Source organism: Papaver somniferum, chromosome 1 (genome assembly GCF_003573695.1).
Source record: "Papaver somniferum cultivar HN1 chromosome 1, ASM357369v1, whole genome shotgun sequence".
NCBI classification, from domain to species: Eukaryota; Viridiplantae; Streptophyta; class Magnoliopsida; order Ranunculales; family Papaveraceae; genus Papaver; species Papaver somniferum.
In genome coordinates, this window is record NC_039358.1 from 173,923,989 (window position 1) to 173,948,421 (window position 24,433).

The 24,433-nt window shown below is 37.0% G+C and overlaps 1 protein-coding gene and 1 long non-coding RNA gene across 3 annotated transcripts; both read left to right on the forward strand.

Moving 5' to 3' along the window:
* The first annotated feature begins 902 nt into the window (after positions 1 to 902).
* On the forward strand, positions 903 to 5,234 carry LOC113308313 (pyruvate decarboxylase 1-like). The gene is made up of 7 exons (XM_026556795.1): positions 903 to 1,526; positions 2,150 to 2,313; positions 2,696 to 3,257; positions 3,690 to 3,778; positions 3,901 to 4,018; positions 4,201 to 4,389; positions 4,832 to 5,234. Exons 1-7 carry the CDS (start codon positions 1,047 to 1,049, stop codon positions 5,000 to 5,002), a joined length of 1,773 nt encoding a protein of 590 aa, XP_026412580.1. The 5' UTR covers positions 903 to 1,046; the 3' UTR covers positions 5,003 to 5,234.
* Positions 5,235 to 9,822: 4,588 nt separating this feature from the next.
* On the forward strand, positions 9,823 to 23,435 carry LOC113334175. 2 transcript variants are annotated; one of them, XR_003352594.1, is made up of 5 exons: positions 9,823 to 10,131; positions 10,260 to 10,472; positions 10,634 to 10,785; positions 10,858 to 11,113; positions 22,919 to 23,435. It is a non-coding gene; the product is annotated as an uncharacterized LOC113334175 (long non-coding RNA). The 2 variants fall into 2 exon arrangements; XR_003352591.1 differs by lacking the exon at positions 22,919 to 23,435 and having other exon boundaries at positions 10,858 to 11,431.
* The last annotated feature ends 998 nt before the right edge of the window (positions 23,436 to 24,433 follow it).

Here is a 24,433-nt window from a genome sequence, read left to right on the forward strand (position 1 = left end):
TATCGAACAACATGATTTCGGTTCTGGTTTGAGCAAAAGCCAAACCGAAACGTATCATGTACGACCCTAATTACAAGTGCTTTTATGAATCTAATTTAATGAATTTTTTTGTGTAACAAATATTTATTTATTTTTTCATAAAGAGAAAGATATCCTCCAACATTACAATTCAAAGTTTGTTACAAGGTCGGATTTGTAGTCGACTAAGGTACAGTTTCATTAAAGAATTGATATTGAAAAAGCTGAGCAAACCCCCTTAAGTCGACCAAGATACATAGTTATCCAGCTTATCTCTTTGAAATTACCAAATGGAGATGGTGGCACGTGGAAATAGCGCACTAGAGAGTTCAAAGACGTCTTAAAATATGAAATCATTAATTACTTCCTAGAAGTTTAGAATGCAAAAGCCGACGACTATTATTTTCGTTTATGTTGATCGACCAGACGACTCATATATTATTCAAAATGCAGTCACACTTTTGGGCAAACGTTGCGTGGCAACTCGGCTTTCGTCTTCTTGGGGATCAAGCAGACACACTATTGAGGTTGCCACGATAGTGCTTTTTCTCAACAAGAATACTCACGCCTTCCCTATCCATCCGGACCACATGATTTCACACATTAACAAAAAAAAACATTTGTTTTGTATTTGTATTTTTGGAACAAAAATCCAAATGAAATTCCCCATCCAAAAGTACGGACCAGCCGTACGATTTTTATGCACAAATCTCGTACAAACAGTATCAGCCAGCATTTTGAGATTTGTGCGTCAAGGATCAGTGTCTCGCCAACATCCTCACAAATATCCTACAGACCAGTCAACTAAAAAAATCACAAAACCAGAATTCTACTAAGGTTTAAGTTTTCCACAGTTTCATTTCATCAAATCAACCAATAATATCCGCCCACTTTAACCTTTCAAATCTCCAATGCTTTTCATTAAACCGCCCCTGGTTTCAATCAATTTTATTAATACCCTTAAACCCTTTTACTATTTCACTCACCACTACCATCCACTTCTCAAAAATCGCAAAAAATAGAAAAAAATGGGTTCCCATATTGAACTTGGAACTTCTCTACATCCTTCATCAAACTCGTCACCCTTACATCCAATTGCTTCAAATTCTGCAACACTTGGTAGACATTTAGCACGTCGTCTAGTTCAAGTTGGTGTAAAAGATGTATTCTCAATACCTGGTGATTTTAACCTATGTTTGTTAGATCACTTAATAGCTGAACCAGAACTTAATTTAGTTGGTTGTTGTAATGAACTTAATGCTGGTTATGCTGCTGATGGTTATGCAAGAGCAAAAGGTGTTGGTGCTTGTGTTGTTACCTTTACTGTTGGTGGACTTAGTGTTATTAATGCTATTGCTGGTGCTTATAGTGAGGATCTACCTGTGATATGCATTGTCGGTGGTCCTAATTCTAATGATTATGGTACTAATCGTATTCTTCATCATACTATTGGATTACCTGATTTTAGTCAAGAACTGCGATGCTTTCAGACTGTCACTTGTTTCCAGGTAAAGATTCATTGCGTTGAGTTACTGATTTTGTTTATTTTTTTAATGTTTTTGTTTTTGTCGAATATTTGTTGGATTTTCAATTGATTTAAGTAGCCTAGCTAGCTTCCCACTTCTAGTTTTATCGATAAACTCGGTGATTGTTTATGTTGTTCTTGAATAGCATTAATTATAATTTTTGTTCAATAGGAGCTTGATAAACAAAATTTGAGATTTATATTTTAATTTGATGATCAAGTTAATTTATATTGCTTGCCATAGTGCAAGTTGTGCGAGGCTCGGACAGGCCCGCGTAAAACCTATGTTCAACTCTTAGGAGATTTTCTCTAGTCGACCCGGTACTTGCTACTGGAAATGACTTTGGATTTCGGATTTCGGATCAAGTTAATTGATTAATTAATTCTAAGGATGCTATCACTAGACTGGTTAATTGTAACTGATCCCTGACATGATTTTCCATAGGAAGCCAAATTTGAGAATTACCACTGAAAGAGATTTGTTAAGTTCCGTTTCGATGTTGTTCATCTGGATTGCTTAATTTTGTTTGTGTTTTATATTTCTATGGAGTTGAAAATGCAAAATTATGTATTCTAACTATGTGTTGGTGGATGTGGAGATAACAGGCTGTGGTTAACAACTTGGATGATGCACATGAGCTAATTGACACTGCTATCTCAACTGCTTTGAAGGAAAGCAAGCCAGTTTATATCAGTATTAGCTGTAATTTGCCTGCAGTTCCTCACCCAACTTTTACTGAAGAGCCTGTGCCGTTCTATCTTGCACCAAGGTTGGTTAAACATTTTCTTTACCATTCATACATTGCTAATAAACTATATATTATTTTTTTTTGGTTGTACTTAATATGCAGTATTAGCATATCTCACACTAGGTTTTCAACACCAAGCGTAATTCAATTCAGTCTAAATCATATTGTAGTTTATGTGGAAGTTTCCTAGTTCATGAACTGAAACTTGGAGAAGAATGTCATTTCTTGAGTTGTAAATTGAATTTCAAGCTTCTTGATCGCAGCTACTTTAATAGTTCCTACACCGTCATATTGTAACTCATAATTTAATTGGTTGATAATTGGAAAAAAAAAAGGTTCATATTCGGGTAGATGTTAGTAATGTAAATTGACCAATCTACTCTTGTTCTTATAAATCATACAGGATCAGCAATCAAATGGGGCTAGAGGCTGCAGTGGAGGCTACAGCCGAGTTTTTAAACAAGGCTGTAAAACCTGTAATTGTTGGTGGGCCTAGGTTAAGGGTGTGTAAGGCTCAGCAAGCATTTGTTGAGCTAGCAGATGCTAGCGGGTATGCCATATCTGTCATGCCATCTGGCAAAGGTCTGATACCTGAACATCACCCTCACTTTATTGGAACGTATTGGGGTGCCGTCAGTTCCAGCTTCTGCGGGGAAATTGTGGAGTCAGCTGATGCTTATGTTTTTGTTGGCCCCATCTTTAATGACTACAGTTCTGTGGGGTACTCGTTGCTTATCAAGAAGGAGAAGGCTGTAATTGTACAGCCTAACCGGGTTACCATTGGCAATGGTCCTTCTTTTGGCTGTGTGTATATGGCAGACTTCTTGACTGCTTTGGCCTCGAAACTGAAGAAGAACACTACAGCTATGGAAAATTATCAACGAATCTTTGTTCCACATGGTATCCCTTTGAAGCGTGAAATAAATGAACCTTTGAGAGTAAACATCCTATTCAAGCATATTCAGGTAGAGTCATGAGAAACAGAATTCCTTCCATTGCTTTTAAAAAAAATATTTTTGTTCTTTGATCGTGCTTTCTTCCCTTTCTCTATACTTGCCTAAATGTTACAATTAGCCGCTGTTCTTTTCTCTTTTCTGATCTAAGGAACATTTATTATTGTTTAAGAAGTAAATTAATTGTAGATGGTCCTGATCATTCCTACGAAGAATGCCATAGGTGCACAGTTCTTTTTAGCAAGAGGGTTGGTTTTTGACATAGTGGACCAATAGGAGCACTAGTTTGTTTCAATGAACTGCTTTTAAAACACTTTCATCTGCACATAGTAACACACACACACATGTGACATGTGTATGTCCTTCATTCCTAAATTCTCTCCTTGGAGTCATTCAATGCGCTTTATTGCTGAGTTGTGTTTATTCAATGATGACATCATACAGGAAATGCTGAGTGGAGACACGGCAGTTATTGCGGAAACAGGGGATTCATGGTTCAACTGTCAGAAATTACATCTCCCAGAAAATTGCGGGTAAGCTCTAAGAGATTCTTAAAATTTTCACGCCTGCTTATGTCTCTACAAAATTCACAATTATCAGTAAAGAAAATTTGTGCTTGCAGTCTCAGTTTTAATCTTTCAATGATATTTCCCAGATATGAATTCCAGATGCAGTATGGATCCATCGGATGGTCAGTAGGTGCCACTCTTGGATATGCTCAGGCTGCCAAACATAAGCGTGTCATTGCCTGTATTGGTGATGGAAGTTTCCAGGTGAATCTCAATAATATCTTGTTCCTATACATCGGGCATTCCAAACTGACTATTTGGTATTTGTGCGGTATTTAAGAATCAATAAGAGTTGAAAAAGGAGGAACTTATTTTTTTTTATTTGTTGGCTCATGGATAGAAGTGGATGAATTTAGTTTACATTTCAATGTTTCCCTTGATTGTAGGTTACAGCTCAGGACGTCTCCACGATGATCCGCTGTGGCCAGAAGACTATCATATTCCTCATTAACAATGGAGGATACACAATTGAAGTTGAAATCCATGACGGGCCATATAATGTGATTAAGAACTGGAACTACACCAAGTTTGTTGACGCTATCCATAATGGTGAAGGAAAATGTTGGACCACCAAGGTGAGTGATCTTTATTGCCTTTCTTTTGTTTAAGATCGATCGCTCACCTTTTGATTTACCTGTAAAATATTACTACCTCCGTCCCACTATTAGTTATAAAGTAGGTCAACTGATAGTGGGACGGAGGGAGTACAATAGAAGTGTACTGCTCTTTTCCAAAAGAAGGAAAAGGGTTATTATTCCATTCAATGGGGTTCAGTCTAAGAGCATGATTGGTCTTGTACAAGTAAGATGCATGTTCTATCGGTGCACAGAAGAAGCCTCCCCATTGAACCTCCCCATCCTTGATTTCTGAGGCAAATTCTACAAGTGGTCAACACCCTTGACTGCCATTCTTCATTTGTTTAGCTCTTTTGGCTTTTCATCTTTTTCGACCATAGTTTTCCATGAAAACGAGTGAATTCAGTTGGATAACATTCATGGATTGATTACTGAAATGCAGGTGAAAACAGAGGAGGAGCTGATCGAAGCAATCTCAAAAGCAACAGGAGAAGAAAAGGATAGCTTATGCTTCATAGAGGTCTTGGTGCACAAGGATGATACGAGCAAAGAACTGTTGGAATGGGGATCAAGGGTTTCGGCTGCCAATAGTCGCCCACCAAATCCTCAGTAACGACTGTTCAGAATTATGTGAGCTGTCATACATCGGACCTCGAGTCTAAATTGGTTTCACAATTCTATCTTTCAGTAGGCTTATAAAGTTTAGATAAATAAGAGTCCGATAATAATATTAGTGAGAGATTGTAACCGGGAACACCTGGAATGCACTTCACATGAATTTACCAAGCACTCTAGTGATGTTTTTTTTCTTCTTTTTTTTGAACAAAAGAAACAAATATATTGCATAGGAAGACAATTTACATCATAAGCTAAGTGAGGATATAACAACTCAGGTGGATGTAACCACCATTCCTCACTAAGGTGTAACCTACGAACTGCTTTAGATAGAGCATCAGCAGATTTATTAGCACCCCTATTCACATACACAAAAGACCACCCAGAATTATATTCACATACACACAAGACCACCCAGAATTACAATGTTGATTAAACAAACTTATGCCCCTATTTAACAGAGAACTGGATTGCCAAGGAGGAAGAGGTAAACTAACAGTTACATACAGAACTAACAGTCAGATTCAATTATAACCTTATCCCACTTGTAAGTCGTAGCCCAGAGTTGTAGCTCACAACATAGCTTCAAGAAGAGCCCAAGTTTCTACTTGATTAGCATGGATTGCTCGCTTTAAAATTCATTTTCCTGCAACATATGCCCCTGCAGAGTTTCTCATTATCATAGCAACTCCAGCCAAATAAAAAGAGTTCCCAAAAGAAGCGTCAACATTGATCTTTAAAATGTCTGGTGGTGGAGGAATCCAATGATGTTCATGACCTACTGACTGTCTAAAATGCCTAGTGTGATGAGATGCTGAATCATTGGTAGCAATAGCTAAACTTCCAGATGTGCCAAAAGATTGCAGTGATTCCATGGATAAAATGAGCTTCAGAGGAAAAATTAATTTCTGCATCAAGAGAAGTCCAAGTAGCAAACCAACCACTAAGAGTTTAAAAATGACAAAGATAATGATAATGTTGGGGCAGACAAGCTCTCCATATAGCTTTTGCAAAAGGACAATTGAAGAACAAATGATTGATATCTTCAATATGGGATGTATACAAAGGGTGCAACTCCTTTCATCTGTACCGACATGATGTAAGTTAGCTTTAACAGGTAAAGCATTTTGAATAAACTTCCATAAGAAAATATGCCGTTTATAAGGAATGTGTAATTTCCAGAATTTTAACCAAAAAATGGTATTGAACAAAGAAGTTGAAGGTGCTGAATTGATATTACACAAATGGTTGTAAGTAGATTTTGTTGAGAAGTTACCATATGAGCGGCCACATTAAAGTATCTTCATGATTCAAATTAATTGGAATGGTTAAAATAGAAAATACCTGAAGAGGTGTGAAGAGCTTATGCAAAAGAGAAATATTCCACCGAGAAGTACCTGGTGTTTTTTTTTAGAAGTACCTGAAATCATTAGCTGAGAAACCCGTTGAATATCATTGGTATTGAAATCATCCCAATTATACAAATCACCTGATTCACTTGGAATCCAGTTATGTTCCAAATGCTAATGGAATTACCTCTGCCAACCTGTCACTTACTTAACTGTTGAACAATTTGAACTCCATGAGCAATACTCTGCCATATCCAACTGGGTTTATTATTAACTTGAGGAGGTTCATACTTCAGATCATGATATGAAGAGTCATCAATTAAATTATCAAGATTGATAATAGTATTGCTACATCCATCAAAATTGATAATTTCTCCCAAGAGTGCTACACTTGATCCATCATCCTCTTCGGAATCATAATGATCAGATGTTTCATCAAGCGTTGCACCAAGACTCTTGTTGCCAGTGTATTTCTTATGATTTGGACACTCATTATCAAAGTGATCGAACCCTTTACACTTGAAGCATTGTGGCATATCCTCATCGTCAGTATCGTTAGAATCCATGTTTTTGACAGAAATACGATTATGTGGCCTAGCTGACATAAGAGGCTTTTATCTATAGTGAACCCTTTATTTCTCTTCTTACGAAGTTCTATAAACTTTCTTGTGATCAATGTAATTGAGTTATCAAGATCTTCATCTGAAAAATCAGGATCAACAAGATTGTTCACAAAGTTATCAACACTTTCAATTTTAAGAGTTTCAGTGTTTTTCAGTGCCTTGAATGCAATATCCTTTCTGGCTTTGGATTGCAGTCCATGATCAAAGATCTTTAACTTTCCAACTAGAGTATTCCGGAAATAGTTTGAAGGTTTTTTCCTTCCATGATTGCATGTTTCTTAGACTCGTATCTTGCTGGTAAAGATGAAAGAAATTTATCACAATGCCCTTTTGGGGAATGGTCTTCCCTAATGCAAAACATGCATTAATAATTCCAGACACTTTTTGATTAAACTCATCAAAACATTCTTCATCAGACATACGAAGATTTTCCCAGTCAGAATTTAGGTTTTGAAGCCTAACTTCTTTCTCTTAGGTATCTCCTACGAATACGATTTTTAAGATATCCCAAGTATCTTTAGACTTAGTGCATGATGTCATATGGTGATAAAGATCTTGGAATATGGCCTGGTTAATAGTGTTTAACCCATCAGAATTATGCTCTGCAGCACTTGTCTCAGATAAACTATATTCTCCTAATGGCTTCGCACTAGTAGTTTCGTCTCTAACAACTGTTGGAGGATCGTATCTTGTAACTACAAGTTTCCATGTCTCAAAGTCACGGGCTTGTAAAATGGAGCGCATATCAATTTTCCACCATAAGTAATTCAAGCCATCAAATGTTGGCGGTACGTTTATTGAGATTGCACTCCTGTCCATAAAATCAGATTGCTCCAAACACAAACTTATTAGGTCTTAAACGTGTTTGCCTGCTCTAATACCAATTGAAAACATTGGTGGTACCAAAATATACCACCAACTTTTTCCGTAGGAAATATGTATGGATAAAACCTAAATACAATTCCGAGAGTTCAACTTAATGAATCTCAATCGAGGAATAATATTCAAAGTTATTTCCCTTTCTCTCACAATCAGAAAGTTTACATAACTGAATCTGTGAACCTGATTTACGTGTGAGAGTTCTTGGACGATCTCAAAAATTAATATCCAAGAATCAATCAAGTCGTATCCAACAAACAAGGATGGATGTATCTACTTTGATTGATTTGCGTACAACCTATGATATTTCAATTATAAAGATAAATAATATAATGGGGAAAAAGAAATAACACATACGCCAGATTTTCAAATTTTTCGAACCAATTAGATTTTACCAATCAAATGTTCGTCGATTTATCCCAAATTGCTTTTTGAGCAGGCAAACACTACTTTTATACTTCAAGAGTCGTCGAATTGGTCTAACTATTTTACAGTTTCAAACATCAATTTTGATATTTATTTAAACCAAACAGTTGATGTGAATTAATTATCTCAGTTGGTAACAATCATGTCATCGAACATTGGACTTGATATCCTGCTGGATAGTAATCTCATTGATCTCCGAGTTGGGAATATCTAAGCATATGTCATATACCATAATACTCAGAAATCCCACAAGAGAGTTCCCAACTTCAAATGGACATTGGATCCTACAAATGATTCTCATTGTCTTACTGCAAGGATACAATATTTGTTGCTAAAGTAGTCAGATACCAGCCACCGTTACAACTAACAGTTTTCCGGTTTGCCACCCGTGGATGGGATCATAGTAGGTCTGACAACACATACCTTATAAAAAGGGTGAGGGATGTCGAGTCGAATGCCAGGCTAGTCGGCTAACAGTTGTCATTACAACTATGTGGGTACCCACCCGTAAATGGGACCCCTGTGGGCATGAAAGTCACAATACTGATCAAGCTCATCCAACTATCTTTCTCAGATGATATGAACTGCTCCAAGAGTTAGTAATCTCTACATTGATAATATGAGCTGCCACCATTTACAACAACTATCCTTCTCGTATCATATGGGCTACCTCGTGTGATAATAACCATTGCTTAATTCACAAGCCGAGACAGATGATATAAATTACATCGAATGAAATAATCATCTATTGTCTTTTAGGTAGTACAATTATCAGATGGTATGAATTATCTCGGAAAGGCGACAATCATCTCTTCACTAGGTAGTATGAATAACCAGTACTACAACTACCTCTTACCAATGATATATACCTACCAAGGTCGCAATCATCTCTGAATATATGGTATGAACTTCCAAATACTGACCAAACTAAGCAATATGAGCAATCTCGCACAATTGTGTTGAACTGCATAACGGCTGCCTATGTACCATTTTTCGTAATTCGAAAGGGATCAAACACGACAATAGTTCGTATTTTTCATCTTTTTTTAATCATAACAACTATGTCTTTTTACATATCAAGTAAACTGTACAAATAATAAATTTCGAGTAAAGCGTTCAATAACTGAGCCTAAATAATTTAACCGTTAAAGTTGAACATCTAACAAGAAATATAAGAGTTCAGATAAAAGCGTCAAAATAATTTGGCATAGAAAGTAAATTTTGCAGCTCCAAATCATTTGACGCTGCAAGTTGATTTCACATTGTGTTCTAACGTTTGCTTGAGTGCTATCTTGAATTTGATGTCTTGGCCACGGTTTTGACCTTGAATGTTGAATATTGCACTCCAATACAATTCAATTTGTTTCCAAAATAGTCTAGAGTCCCCAAAGTAATTTGTATTTTCTGGTAAATAATCCAAGAACCATGAAAGTAGAACCCATAATTTCTAGGACATAAAGAATAGTCGACTCATTTGATTTTAAATGATGTTTGCACGACAACAACTATCTAGCTAGCTAGCACTTTTTTGCTGTTACATAAAAGTTGGTGTCTAAATTAAAATAAGAAAAAATCGATTCTCATTTCAATCTCCATTGTGGCTTCTTCGGTACTATCTTTTGCTTTCTCAATTTCCCCTAATCTGATCGTAATCCTTCTATTTACAACTGCTAATCCAGTATTAGGGTACTACAAATCCATCTTCAGCTTCGGAGACTCACTCGCCGACACTGGAAACGTACTCTACTCCCAAACAGATGAATATGTCGGCAAATTACCTTATGGAAGGACCTATTTTCATCGAGCTAATGGTCGATTTTCTGATGGTCGTGTAGTTCTTGATTTCATTGGTAGGTATCTGGTTCGAAGTCCATCAATCCTTTGGCGACACTTTCTGATACTATATCACGGTTTTGAAAACTGTTGTATAATTTTAAGTATGAAATTTGTCATTAATAAATTCTGTATAATGTATCAGCCCAATCTGTAGGACTGCCATTACTACCAGCGTATCTGGGTAGTAGCGGAAAGGATTTACACCAGGGACTGAACTTCGCCGTTGGTGGAGGCACAGCTTTAGATGCTTCTTTTTTCGAGGAAAGAAAGATCACCGTTCCTAGCAATGCTTCAGTTGGAGTTCAACTCGAATGATTCAAACAAATCTTGCCTTCCCTATGTAATCCATCTACCGGTATGTCTACTGTTTCTATAAAACGCAGTTCAAATAATCAATTACGAATCGTGGTTAATTATTGAGATTCAAAACTCACTGATTCATTGGTGCTAATTCGTTCGTTGACTATTTCAGTACGTAGTATATTGATTAGTCGTTATATTCATGACCACTACTAGGTGATTGCCATGAATATCTCAAAACATCGCTTATTCTCATGGGAGAAATCGGTGGGAACGATTATAATCATCCATTCTTTCAAGGAAGAGGTCTAGAAGAGATTAAATCTTTCGGGCCTGAAATCGTTAACGCCGTTTCCTCTGCAATAAAGGTATAAAAAAAGAATATTGAATTAATTAGAACATTACTAATTAGTGAGTTAACATCGGATGAATGACCGCAGGTTTTGATCAAGGAAGGTGCAGTGACATTCATGGTCCCTGGAAACCTACCCATTGGGTGTTCATCGTTGTATTTAACCCAATATAAGAGCCCCAACAAAGAGGATTACGATGAGAATGGCCGTCTCAAGTGGCTAAACGAATTCTCCATTTACCACAACAGTTTGCTTCAAAAAGAAATAGATATCTTGAGAGAATGATACCCCCATGCCAAAATTATCTATGCTGATTATTATAATGCTGCCATGAAGTTTTCCGGTATGTCTTACTCTCCACGACTTGTTCCTTATTCGTGGTATAATAACAACGCGCAATTGGGGGATAAAATTACTAATTGGGGATATATGAAAATGACAAAAACTAGATCCAAATATCAAATCAAGATCACCCCTTATAAATGTATTTGAACTAATTCCAAATCTATCCCTCACTAATCAGATTTAGTGGTTGACTATAATGAGTTAAGTTAATACATATTAGTTTGATAATGATGTACATAAATCATATCACTTGATTTTTGGTAGAGATTAGATGGAGAAGTTTTAGAGTCTTGGTTTAAATGAGTGAAGTAATGAACAGACAAATAAGTCTTCAGATTATCAATCCCCAAGGTTGCATGAAATTCACCTGAAAATTTTCACCATGGACAATCTGGAAATGGCACCGCCGGCATGGATTAAGTATGAATACCATGCCGGCAACCGTTAAAACGACACGGTCTTCATAATTATATCTATGCCGACATGTTGTATACCCAGATTTAACATATTGCCGGCATGGTATGTATAAAAAGATCTATGCCGGAACCAGTTACAATATTCGCAGAAAAAAAATAAAGACAGACATGGGTACTAACACCAGCAGCGCCGACATTGTGGGTGATTTATCGAGCAAGCCGGCAGACTCTGGCCGGTTTTGTGTATTTGCTGTCCAACAATGCCAGCACAATGTTTTCAAAATAAGTTAATAAGTTCCGCGTGATTTAGAAAAAAAAATGCACATCATTTCCTACAAAGTTGATTAGTCCTCAATACATGATGGTTTTCAAATAATGATTGTAGTTGTAGTGGTAAAAAGGGGTCTTTTCAGACTTGTGAAGAAAACAGTTTTTTAGATTTAAATTTAAACAGGCAAATAAATTTGTTTGAAAACTTTAGGGAAAAACACCAAGACTTGGATTCCACCATTGACCCATTATTTGATAAATTCTAATAATTAATATTCATGCAATTTTTCTTTTAGAGTGATTCTAATATTATGCCTTTTTGTATATTTTTGAAGTAATAATTGTAATCACAAAGTATAAAACATCAAAAGTTTTTAAAACCCATCATGCTTCATCAAAATAATTCACAACTATTCAATAAAAACTAATATTTCAAATTCAATTCCATGCAAATAATCAAATAATAATATTGCAAATAAATAATAAAGTTAGAATTATACCATAAATAAGGACCAATGGCTTCCTCCGTCGCCTTGCCTAAGGGGTTTAGCTCCTCATATCAAAAACTTGCTCAAAATTGCTTAATAGGTGTTTTTATTGATGATATGGTGTTTAACAGAATTTTTGCAACGCTGTATAAATGTTACAGCGTGACTGTTACAATGTTCGAAAAAAGACTGCCGTAAACGATACTTCTGAACTGCAGCAAAACAACGACACAGTTATGCTGCTGTAGGTACTATTGAAGAACGACGCTCCAGGAGCGTCTGTTCTTCGTTCTTCGTCTTCCTCCTTGAACAGCAGCAACAACAACAATCAATGGTATCTTCCTCGTTTCGGCTCTGAACTCTCTCCTATTTCTCTCCAAACTTTTCTAACCCCTCTAAGACTCGAAACAATGCTTTATATAGCCAACAAAACCAAAATTCTCGTGCAAATCCGAGAGTATTTCTCTTTTTTTCTTCTCGAGCAGTTGAGAGAATAATCTCTTTTCTGTTGCTTTGTACGCGTCCTCTGGCCAGTTATTACGCTTCAAACTTCTCTTAAGACTTGAACAAGACTAGGTGCATAGTTATCTAGCGTAAAAGTCTTCCACAAATCTCTCACAAATATTTGAAAGTGAACAATACGGTACTGTCCTGTTTGGACTTTGATCCATTCTCCCGGTCATTCCAGCCCAATTGGTTGGGTCCAATCGATCGTAACAGACTTGTTTACTCAATTACAGCCTATTAGTAGCAAATACAACAATTGAATCTCCAAAAATCACATCCAAAATTCGATCACCAAATCTGCCAGTGTTGTAACAAGTCTTCCCGCCAAAAACCCATTTTTGAATTTTGAGAAGGAATGCCCCTATCCTCTGATGGGGTGCGAATAGCAAGTGGGGTTGAAATAAAATTCTTGGGGTGGAAATAACCAAATCTTGGGTGCCTTTAGTAATTTTTCTTGGATGTTTTCCGGACTTTTCCGGGGTTCCTCCGGGGTACTTCTGGGTGTCTCCAACATACTTCTGGGATGCTTCTGGTAGTTATCAACGGAGGTCCAAATGCCGCATTTTTAGCCAATTTCTCCACAAAGCCTTATTCTTCCAAAAACACCTACAAATAAATAAAATAACCAAATAAGTACGATATCAAGCACCAACAATATATATAAATGAGCTATATTAGACACATAAATGCGTCTATCAAATACCCCCAAACTTATTATTTGCTAGTCCTCGAGCAAATCAACACTACAAAATAAAATCCTAACTCACTGTCGCAGGCATCGTCGATTGCATTTAGCGTATGCAATAAGCCTTTAAACCCCTAGGTGGCCTTAGTGGCCGAGTTATAGTCTCGGGAGGGCTTACCAGAGATATACCCACAAAACCTGTACTTCTAATTGGTCACAAGTATCCAAAGAGCTATGAGGAAATGCATATTCTCAACCTATCTCCAAGTAAGTAGAATGCTAGAGAAATTAAAGGTGTCAGCTCTAAAGCTGACTGAAGAAAAGGGGAGACACATCTGCATGACTGCTAGATAAAGAGATATCCGCTATACAGCTAGATAAACATTGTAAGATGCGTCCGCTGCTTTACAGCTGGATAAGATTAGGAGAGAGATAAAAATGAGAGGGACATCTGCTACACAGCTGGACTAATTACGTGTGATGAGTTAAACCAGTGCTAGAAAGATCTTGTTCCAGATTGAAAGCGGATTAACAAAGCAACCAAATGTATCTTTCTTCGACTCTCTCATAGTGATCAGTAGAAACAACGTCTTCTTCGGTCTTCAACTGTTGATGATAAACTATCGAACCTCATAGAACCTTGACAATTAACTCTTCTCTTCGATTTCTTGCTTGACTTATAAATTTCTTCTTCCCTATGGCCTTATTGAACAAAAAGAACGTAATGATGTTTCATATATTTTTTTTTTTAATTCTTTTTTTTTTTTTTTTTTTTTTTTTTTTTTTTTTTTTTTTTTTTTTTTTTTTTTTTTTTTTTAAATAGAAAAAATTACAAGACAAAAATTTACATGGCCATGAGAGAAGGACTTTCAAAACTTGGCTCTTCGCAACTTGTGATGTCTTGGTATCATGGATTCTAACAACTTATATCATTTGCTCTTGTAACTTCTTGTAACTAAGTCTTTTCAACTTTGATTTTTGAATTATTCTTTTCTATTGTTGCTTCTAAACCTTAAAACGTCTTCACTTTCTTCATAGATTTTGATGTCGCTCCGCTTGTTGATGATGATAAGTTTCTACTGAGAGAGAGTCGTCTAGTCACAATGTTCCTAATTTCTAGACCATCGGGTTCTTGAAAAAGGTCAATTGCTTTCTCTAAGTTATAATCAGGTGGTTCATCCTCTACTTGCTTCATAGCTGCTATGGTCCACTCTAAAACTTCCTTATTTTCTTGAAGCATGGTCTCTGGCCTATTCTCCTGATCACTATCCAAATCGGAAGTTATAGGCAAAATCTCAGATGGGCCTACAAATGCATAATTGGGGTCCAACTTAGGAGGATCTTTAGGCTCTTCGAAATAAGGGCTTAAGGTAGATTCGGTAGCTAGTAATGGTTCAAACCTAGATTTCCATCTATCGGTATCTAACATAGGAATAGAATCCAACAGAGCATTTACTTGTTCAATGTTGCTATCATCGTCGAAATCCATGCTAAAACGGGCTAGACAACTCTATAATGGATCTTCCGATTCGGTGTTTGGTACAGACTTCGGAACTAAGTTTCCTATCATGTTGACCTCTTCAATGCACGTGTCATCTAGCTCAGAATGTAGCTTATTGACATTAAAAATATTCAACTCAATAGTCATATTACCAAAGGATAGTTTCATAATACCATTTCGACAGTTTATGATCGCATTAGACGTGGCTAAAAACGGGCGACTTAAAATCACTGGTATTTGGTTCTCTGGGTCAGGGAGAGGTTGGGTATCTAGGATAATAAAATCCACTGGATAAATAAACTTGTCAACCTCTATGAGAACATCCTCGATCACACCACGAGGAACTTTAACGGACCTATCAGCTAACTGAAGTGTTACCTGGGTAGGTTTCATCTCACCAAGTCCTAGCTTAAGGTACACATGGTACGGAAGTAAGTTCACACTGGCTCCTAAGTCAAGCAACGCTTTCTCAACACGGTATTTACCTATTGTACAAGCAATGGTAGGGGACCCTGGGCCTTTATACTTAGGAGTAGTGGTATTCTGAATAATAGAACTCACATGACTAGCTATGAAGGCTTTCTTCTGGACACTGAGCTTACGCTTTCGCGTACACAAGTCCTTAAGGAACTTGGCATAAGAGGGAATCTGCCTAATTGCATCTAATAATGGAAGGTTTATATTAACCTGCTTAAAAACCTCCAATATATCATTAAAGTTGGACTCCCTCTTAGTCGGAACTAGCAGTTGGGGAAACGGGGCTCTGGGAACAAAGACGGGCTCATCAGGACCCTTATTGGTCTCTTTGGAGACTCTATCAGTCTCCTCATTTTCTGGCTCAGCAGGGTGAACTATAGCATGTTCACTATCAGGCATGTAAACCTTGTTGTCAACTTTCTTTCCACTCCCCAGGGTTGTGACAGCATTCACATGATTGTACGATTTCTCTCCCTTGGGGTTAGGATCAATATGACTAGGGAACCTTCCATTTTCTCTCTCACTTATAAACTTAGCTATTTGTCCTACTTGAAGTTCTAACTTGGCAAGACTCTGGGAAGTATTCTTCAATTCCTGCCTAGTTTGTTGTTGAAAGCTCATGTGGTTCTTTGATAGCATGTCATGGTTACTTACTAACATAGTGATAGCTTCCTCTAAGGTAGAGATATTTTTCTCAGAAGTGTTCTGAAACTGGGTTTGACCTGAAGAATTCTTTAAACCAAAACCTGGGGGAGGCTGAGAATTGCTAGACTGGCCTTGACTCTGGCCCTTAGACCAAGAGAAATTAGGATGGTTTCTCCAACCAGGGTTGTAGGTTTCTGAGTATGGGTCAAACTTCTGACGGTTCTCAAACCTAGCATTGTTATAGACAACATGGGATTGCTCTTCACTAACCTGACCTTCCCAGAATGAGTTATCGGGCTCTATTCCACAACTAGAGACTTGGGCGGCTCTATTAGGTTCAACAAGGGACCTATTATTAGGCTGATTAAATTCCAAAGCTTCTAACCTTCTAGATAAAGCAGCAAACTTAGCATCTGAACCAAAACTTGTATCTACCACATTGGTGCTACTTCTATTGACCAAGAGTCTTTTAGGGGGTTCAACACAAGATTCCCACTGTTGGGATTTTTCAGCGATAGCTCCTAAGAAGGTAAAAGCATCATCAGCATTTTTACTAGTGAACTCACCAGCGCACATAGACTCAACCATGGCTTTGGTTGAATAGTCTAAACCATCATAAATAATCTGTACGAGTTTCATATTATCAAATCCATGGTGAGGACACTGATATAGGAGATCATTGAATCGCTCTAAAAACCTATAAAGAGACTCTCCCTCTTGTTGCACACTAGCACTAATTTTCTGCCTAACAGCTGCAGTTTTATGCTTAGGGTAGTATTTCATATAGAAAGCAGCAATAAGTTCCTGCCATGTTTCAATGGATTCATATGGTAGGTTGTTTAGCCAGGTCTTGGCTTTATCTCTCAAGGAAAATGGAAACATCTTAAGTTTCAAGACTTCATCAGTAAGGTCTTTTATTCTAATTGTCCCACAGATTTCCTCAAAGTCCCTAATATGAAAATAATGGTTCTCATCATCCTTTCCTAAGAATATAGGGATCATCTGAAGAATACTAGGTTTTATCTCAAAATTAGCCGTAGTGGCTGGCAATTTAATGCATGAAGCTCGGTTGGTCCTAGTTGGGAACATGTAATCTTTCAAAGTTGCCATCGTTGGCACAACTGGAGTACTAGGGGTACTTTTATCACGAAGAGATAGGTTCTCAAAACTGAAGTTTCCAAAAACAGGGCTCTCAAAAGAAGAATCTTCGAGCTCCCTGCTTAAATCAGAAGAACTACTAGGTTTTTCGCTAATCAATCGACCTAGAGTATCTCTTTTCCAAGCCCTATTAACAAAATCGGGAATACACTAAAAAGGATTCAAAAAGAAATAAAAATTCTAACAGGAAGGTTCTAGCAATCACACAACAGGCTGACTCGACTTTACCACAGCAAACCTAAAGATTTCTAGCAAACAACAAGCATGATGGCTCCACTTAGATTGTTTCTAGACCAGCTTCTAATCCTTCGAAAGGGAATTCGTTACAATTTAAGCAAACCCCTCTGGAATCAATCCGAGTTAAAGCAAGTTGAATAGAGGCGAGGGAAGCTCAGTGGAGCTTTGATACCCAAAACCTCACCGATCCAATGCGGCGCAGTCACGCATTCAACTCGCAGAAACCGTCAAGAACTTCGAGGTGTGCTTAAAAGAGTAACCAATATTTTTTCGAATGATTATCCTGTTAAGCTCTATACCCTATAGGTCTCTTTCTAGTCCAAATTTTAGGATTAGGTTCGCTTTAGGTTTCGCTTTCCTAAGGCGGGCAAGAAGGGAGCGGTGATGAAATCCGAACCCTTATCTTGTTTAGGCCAGGCCTTGCCCTTTACTAGGAATATAAAAACAGTCCGGTTCGTCCTCAAACAATTATCACCTTAAGGAATACAGTAACCCGCTTGCAGGAGATTCGCGAGTGTTTCTATTGGACTTACCTCCCGTACCAGACGGGCGATGAACCGTTGAAGTCGACTCGGGCCACGACTCCTATGCCGTGTGCGAACCCGAGGGCCGAGACGATATCGTAATCGTCGTCCTTCCCTGCAAACAGTTTGTATTTAAGGATACCCTTCCGTAGGGTTTAAAAAATAAAAATAGAAATGTCCAAAAATTAATGTCCAAAGTCCATAAAAAAAAATACAAAAGAAAAGAAAGTCTAAAAAAAAATTACAAAAATAAAAATGTCTCTCTTTTTTTTTTCTCTTTTTTTATCAAAAAAATAAATAAATAAATAAAATTCTTCTTCTTTTGCTCCTTTTGCTTTGCCTTTTACTCCAAGTCTTTAAATGTCCACCAAAAACTTTGGCAAAAATTTCTTTCGCTCCAACTTCAAGAATCTGAAAGAAAAAGACAAAAAACAAGAAACGTAAAGAAGAACAAATAAATAAATAAAAAAATCTTAAAAAATGCTAACTAAACACAGGTCCGCGTCGGCGGCGCCAAAAATTGATGGTTTTCAAATAGTGATTGTAGTTGGAGTGGTAAAAAGGGGTCTTTTCAGACTTGTGAAGAAAACAGTTTTTTAGATTTAAATTTAAACAGGCAAATAAATTTGTTTGAAAACTTTAGGGAAAAACACCAAGACTTGGATTCCACCATTGACCCATTATTTGATAAATTCTAATAATTAATATTCATGCAATTTTTCTTTTAGAGTGATTCTAATATTATGCCTTTTTGTATATTTTTGAAGTAATAATTGTAATCACAAAGTATAAAACATCAAAAGTTTTTAAAACCCATCATGCTTCATCAAAATAATTCACAACTATTCAATAAAAACTAATATTTCAAATTCAATTCCATGCAAATAATCAAATAATAATATTGCAAATAAATAATAAAGTTAGAATTATACCATAAATAAGGACCAATGGTTTCCTTCGTCGCCTTGGCTAAGGGGTTTAGCTCCTCATATCAAAAACTTGCTCAAAATTGCTTAATAGGTGTTTTTATTGATGATATGGTGTTTAACAGAATTTTTGCAACGCTGTATAAATGTTACAGCGTGACTGTTACAATGTTCGAAAAAAGACTGCCTGTAAACGATACTTCTGAACTGCAGCAAAACAACGACACACTTATACTGTTGTAGGTACTATTGAAGAACGACGCTCCAAGAGCGTCTGTTCTTCGTTCTTCGTCTTCCTCCTTGAACAGCAGCAGCAGCAACAACAATCAATGGTATCTTCCTCGTTTCGGCTCTGAACTCTCTCCTATTTCTCTCCAAACTTTTCTAACCCCTCTAAGACTCGAAGCAATGCTTTATATAGCCAACAGAACCAAAATTCTCGTGCAAATCCGAGAGTATTTCTCTTTTTTTTTTCTTCTCGAGCAGTTGAGAGAATAATCTCTTTTCTGTTGCTTTGTACGCGTCCTCTGGCCAGTTATTACGCTCCAAACTTCTCTTAAGACTTGAACAAGACTAGGTGCATAGTTATCTAGCGTAAAAGTCTTCCACAAATCTCTCACAAATATATGAAAGTGAACAGCACGGTACTGTCCTGTTTGGACTTTGATCCATTCTCCCGGTCATTCCATCCCAATTGGTTGGGTCCAATCGATCGTAACAGACTTGTTTACTCAATTACAACCCATTAGTAGCAAATACAGCAATTGAATCTCCAAAAATCACGTCCAAAATTCGATCACCAAATCTGGCCAGTGCTGTAACAAGTCTTCCCGCCAAAAACCCATTTTTGAATTTTGAGAAGGAATGCCCCCTATCCTCTGATGGGGTGCGAATAGCAAGTGGAGTTGAAATAAAATTCTTGGGTGGAAATAATCAAATCTTGGGTGCCTTTAGTAATTTTTCTTGGATGTTTTCCGGACTTTTCCGGGGTTCCTCCGGGATACTTCTGGGTGTCTCCAACATACTTCTGGGATGCTTCTGGTAGTTATCAACGGAGGTCCAAATGCCGCATTTTTAGCCAATTTCGCCGTAAAGCCTTATTCTTCCAAAAACACCTACAAATAAATAAAATAACCAAATAAGTACGATATCGAGCACCAACAATATATACAAATGAGCTATATTAGACACATAAATGCGTCTATCAATACAGCTTATTCCAAAAACTACAGGGAACTTCATTCGAAGGAAATTAATTAACTAAAGATCGACCTCCCAGTGCTTGCTGAAATACCCATTCAAGCTTGCAAAAGCTCTCCTTATTTGTGCAAGAAAAGTTATGAATCGAGAAGTACAGAACAAGGAAGAAACATTCACAGTAAATGAAGAAAGTAAAAAGAAGAACAAGGAGGAATCCAAAGAAGAGTCTAGCTAGCAATATAGATCGAGAGATTCAATTCACTTTATAATTCTTGAAAAAGAAAACAAAATACACAATAATTTTTGAGTCGCGTTCAATCTTTACGTATAATCACACACCTGTACATGCTACATGGCAATTCAAGAATATATATGGTCACTGCTATCAAATCACACAATGCCGACATATAAGTTTCTTTTCACCTACACTGCCGTATACACTTTCGGCACAGATTTAGATTTGTATACACTGCCGGCATTGGTTTCAAGGTGTACAGAAAATGAGTACTTCCACCAACAATTCCGGCATAGTTAAATTTTCATCGAGCATGCCGGCATTATGTGTTGGTCATCTTTTAATGCCGGCATATAAGTTTCTTTTCACCTACACTGCCGTATACACTTTCGGCACAGTTTTAGATTTGTATACACTGCCGGCATTGGTTTCAAGGTGTACAGAAAACGAGTACTTCCACCAACAATTCCGGCATAGTTAAATTTTTATCGAGCATGCGGGCATGCACTTCCGGCATTATGTGCTGGTCATCTTTTAATGCCGGCATTTCGTTCTAAATTTGGCAGCCCTTTAACATTTCTTATGGGTAGCCGGCGTAGTAAGTTTTATATACAGTACATTAAGTTCCTTGAAGTTGGATTCGGCAAGACCACTGCACATACCAAAGAAATGAATCAATGCAAGAAATAAATAGTTAAGATTTTTACATTTCTACTTCAAATTTTCTATGTAGACAATAAGATTAGATCTAGACAAGTACTTTCTCTTTGGAAGCAACATTGACAATCATAAGAACCTTTCCAGCGTAGGCTTTCAAGCGTACATCATTTCCTTCAATATCCTGCAATCCAAATTGAGAGACAAGGCTAGTTAATCACATACAGGGGAGAACAAGGTCATGGAGAAGTATTACTAAAAGCAGCAGTTCAGAAATGCAGAACCAGACACATTCAACGTGTTTAACTTCATGTCGATCCTCCAAAACTGCTGCTTTAGCTCTCTACCAAAAACTAGGTTTTAAAATTGATAGATTGATTGAAGGATACTATTCCATGACCCGAGATTCTTATGTTATGTACATGGAGTTCACTGACTGATGCTTGAGGCTTGAGCAAAGCACAGGGAAGAGCTTCATTCATCTCTATGTAACTTGGTGTTTTAGGTTAAATTTCATTTTTTGTTCTTAGAATAATATTGATATTTGGAGCTCTTGATGCTCACTGAAGCTGATAGTATTTGTTTGGCTTCACAAATGATAGCTATATACTAATAGTTAAAATAAGAGTAATCTGCCGTCACAGGATATTACGGCATGAAAAATCATTCCATCCCGGTTTTCATATGCAGTATACTGCAACTTAGAAGCAGAATTGCCGGCATGGTATGCAACTAGAAATCTGTACCGGCAACCAAAATCGGCACGGCATTCATCAAAAAAACAATGCCGCCAAAGCTCCCGGCATGGTATTCAACTAGAAATCTGTACCGGCACGAAAATCGGCATGGCATTCATAAAAAAAAATGCCGGCAAAGCTCCCGGCATGGTATTCATACATGTTTCCATGCCGAAAGTGGCTTGTAATTGAAATTTTTTGGTTTCAATATGAAATTCGAAGTAGGAAGTAGTAAACATGTGCTTAAATCGATTATGGGTTTCACTTACATTTCAACGAAGCCCATTCCGCTTCTTCTTCTTGTTCAACAGCGATTTGATGTATCTATTCTTATTCTTGGTGAAACTATCACTTTTGATTTCGATGAAACAACATCCACTTTCGGATCAAATTTAGGTGTTTCAGTTTTTTAGGATAACCCATTTTTTTTTAATCGCATTTTTTTTTGGCAAAACTAGTCATAAAAATCCAAGGTGACCAAACTTGTGGTACAAAAACCCCACTCAAATGTTGGGATCCATTAAAACTCCATCTTAAACAAAGTTGATACAAAAACCCCAAATTTTTAAAAATTGATACAAAACTCCAAATTTCAAAATTGGTTTCATAAAATTTTATGATGAAACCAAAACTTGGTTTCATCAAATTTTTTGGGGTTTCATCAACTGCGAGTTACTTTTGTTTTGTTGGAGTTTTTGTGTTACTTTTGTTTTGATGAGTTTTTTATGGATGGATAGTGACACTTTTGGGGTTATAACTCGCGGACCGTTTTTTTTGGAGTAGAAAATTTAACGATGAAATCCGCATGGGACAAGATGAAGAGAAGATGGAGAGAATTGCGGATATGAAAAGAATAGTTTTAGGTATTTTGTTTAGTATGTATATGTTTTGAAGGGTTACTTAGTAATTTTGCATTCAAAAATCACCCCTTAGCAGGGTTCATTGGATAGGAATAGTAAATCATATCCCCAATTAGTATTTTTATCCCCAATTACGCGTTCTATAATAACTCACCAAAAACTGGGTTTGCTGAGATCAAACCAGAATTAATAAAGCACTCAGAATTTTAGTGGACTAACCAGAATTAATAAAGCACTCTATGATTTATGATTCATAGAGTTATTTTTCGACGATTTGAAGGGTTTAAGAATGGAGCTCTAAAGGCATGCTGTGGGGGTGAAGGTCCGTACGACTGTAACAAAGATGTTCTATGTGGAAGCGTCAATGCAAGAGTCTGAGATGATCCGTCAACATATGTGAACTGGGATGGTGTCCATCTAACTGAAGCTGCATACCGATTCTTAGCCAATGTTTTGATAGAAGAAAATCGTCAATTCTTCTTTCCCGCTGCCAAAATCATTGGTGCTACTACTACCCATCATACTGAAGAACTGTAATCATTTTTTGGGCAAATTGGATGATAAGTACCTAAAATGGTGGGAAAAGATAGAGCTCAGTGACTCTCCCCAATTGGTAAAAGAATTGATGGCCTATACCATAGTCCCGAGAAGATTTTTCGTTTTAGTCTATAAAATGACCTTGGATTAACGAATTGTCACCCATTATGATTATGTCTCTCTCCGATTAGAAAAGATCACAAATGATGCCGCCGGGTGATGTTGGATAGTTTTTTCTTGCTAATTCCATTAGTATTTGTTTTCCTTGGTCGATATTTATCAAATCGGTATTCGTTACGCTTCAAAAAAATAATAATTCGGTGTTTGTTTGTGAACTGCATTTGTTTTCCATTTAGTTCGGTCTCATAGTAAAAGTTGCGATGTACTATCTCCAGCAACATAGGTAATGTGGTACCTGATTTAGATTGGAGATTTACGTGGAAGTTAAACTGTCCACATCTGATAAGATTTTTCTTGTGACTTTTATGCCATAATAGGTTTAAATCTCTCTGTCGAAAAGGTACAGGGTAATCATCCGGATGTGATCTTTGTAACAGGGACTCCGAAACCTTATAGTATTTTAATTGCCGCTTTGGAGAAAAATTAAGGGTAGGATGGGTTTCCAACCTCATATAGATATTGTGTCCCCGACTGCTTTTAAAAAATTGATCCTGAAAATCAGGTATTATTGGTTGTGTCAACTGGCAGCACATCATTCGATTCATACTCTGGTCTATATGGAGGGGAAGAAATGAGCGAGTCTTCTGTTGAAACAGTTGAAAATAATAATGGATGACTGAAATAAATACACTGGATTGTGATGCATAGTGGTATTTCACTTATACCCTTGCTAACATCTTTCTCTCTTTTGTCCTGTTTTTTTGGCTTTATTTCTTGTTTATCCTTCACCTTTATTATATGTTTTGAAACCTTAGCTCTACTCCCCTCATGTTTTGTTTTAAGAGAGACTTGGTTAGAGCAAGTCTTATGGTGGAATCCATCCATCTTCCATCTTCCATCTTCCACGCCACCTCAGCACTTGGAACTGTGGACGGAAGCGCAAGTGTAATGGTGGAATAGTGAAAACGCTATTTTTAATAGCACTAAAAAAACGCTATTAAGAATAGCACTCAGTGCTATTAAGAATAACGCTTTTTTCTCAGCCGTTAGATTTTAACAACTCATTTTGAATATACGGATAAAAAAAACGCTATTCTTAATAGCACTGAGTGCTATTCTTAATAGCGGTTTTTTAGTG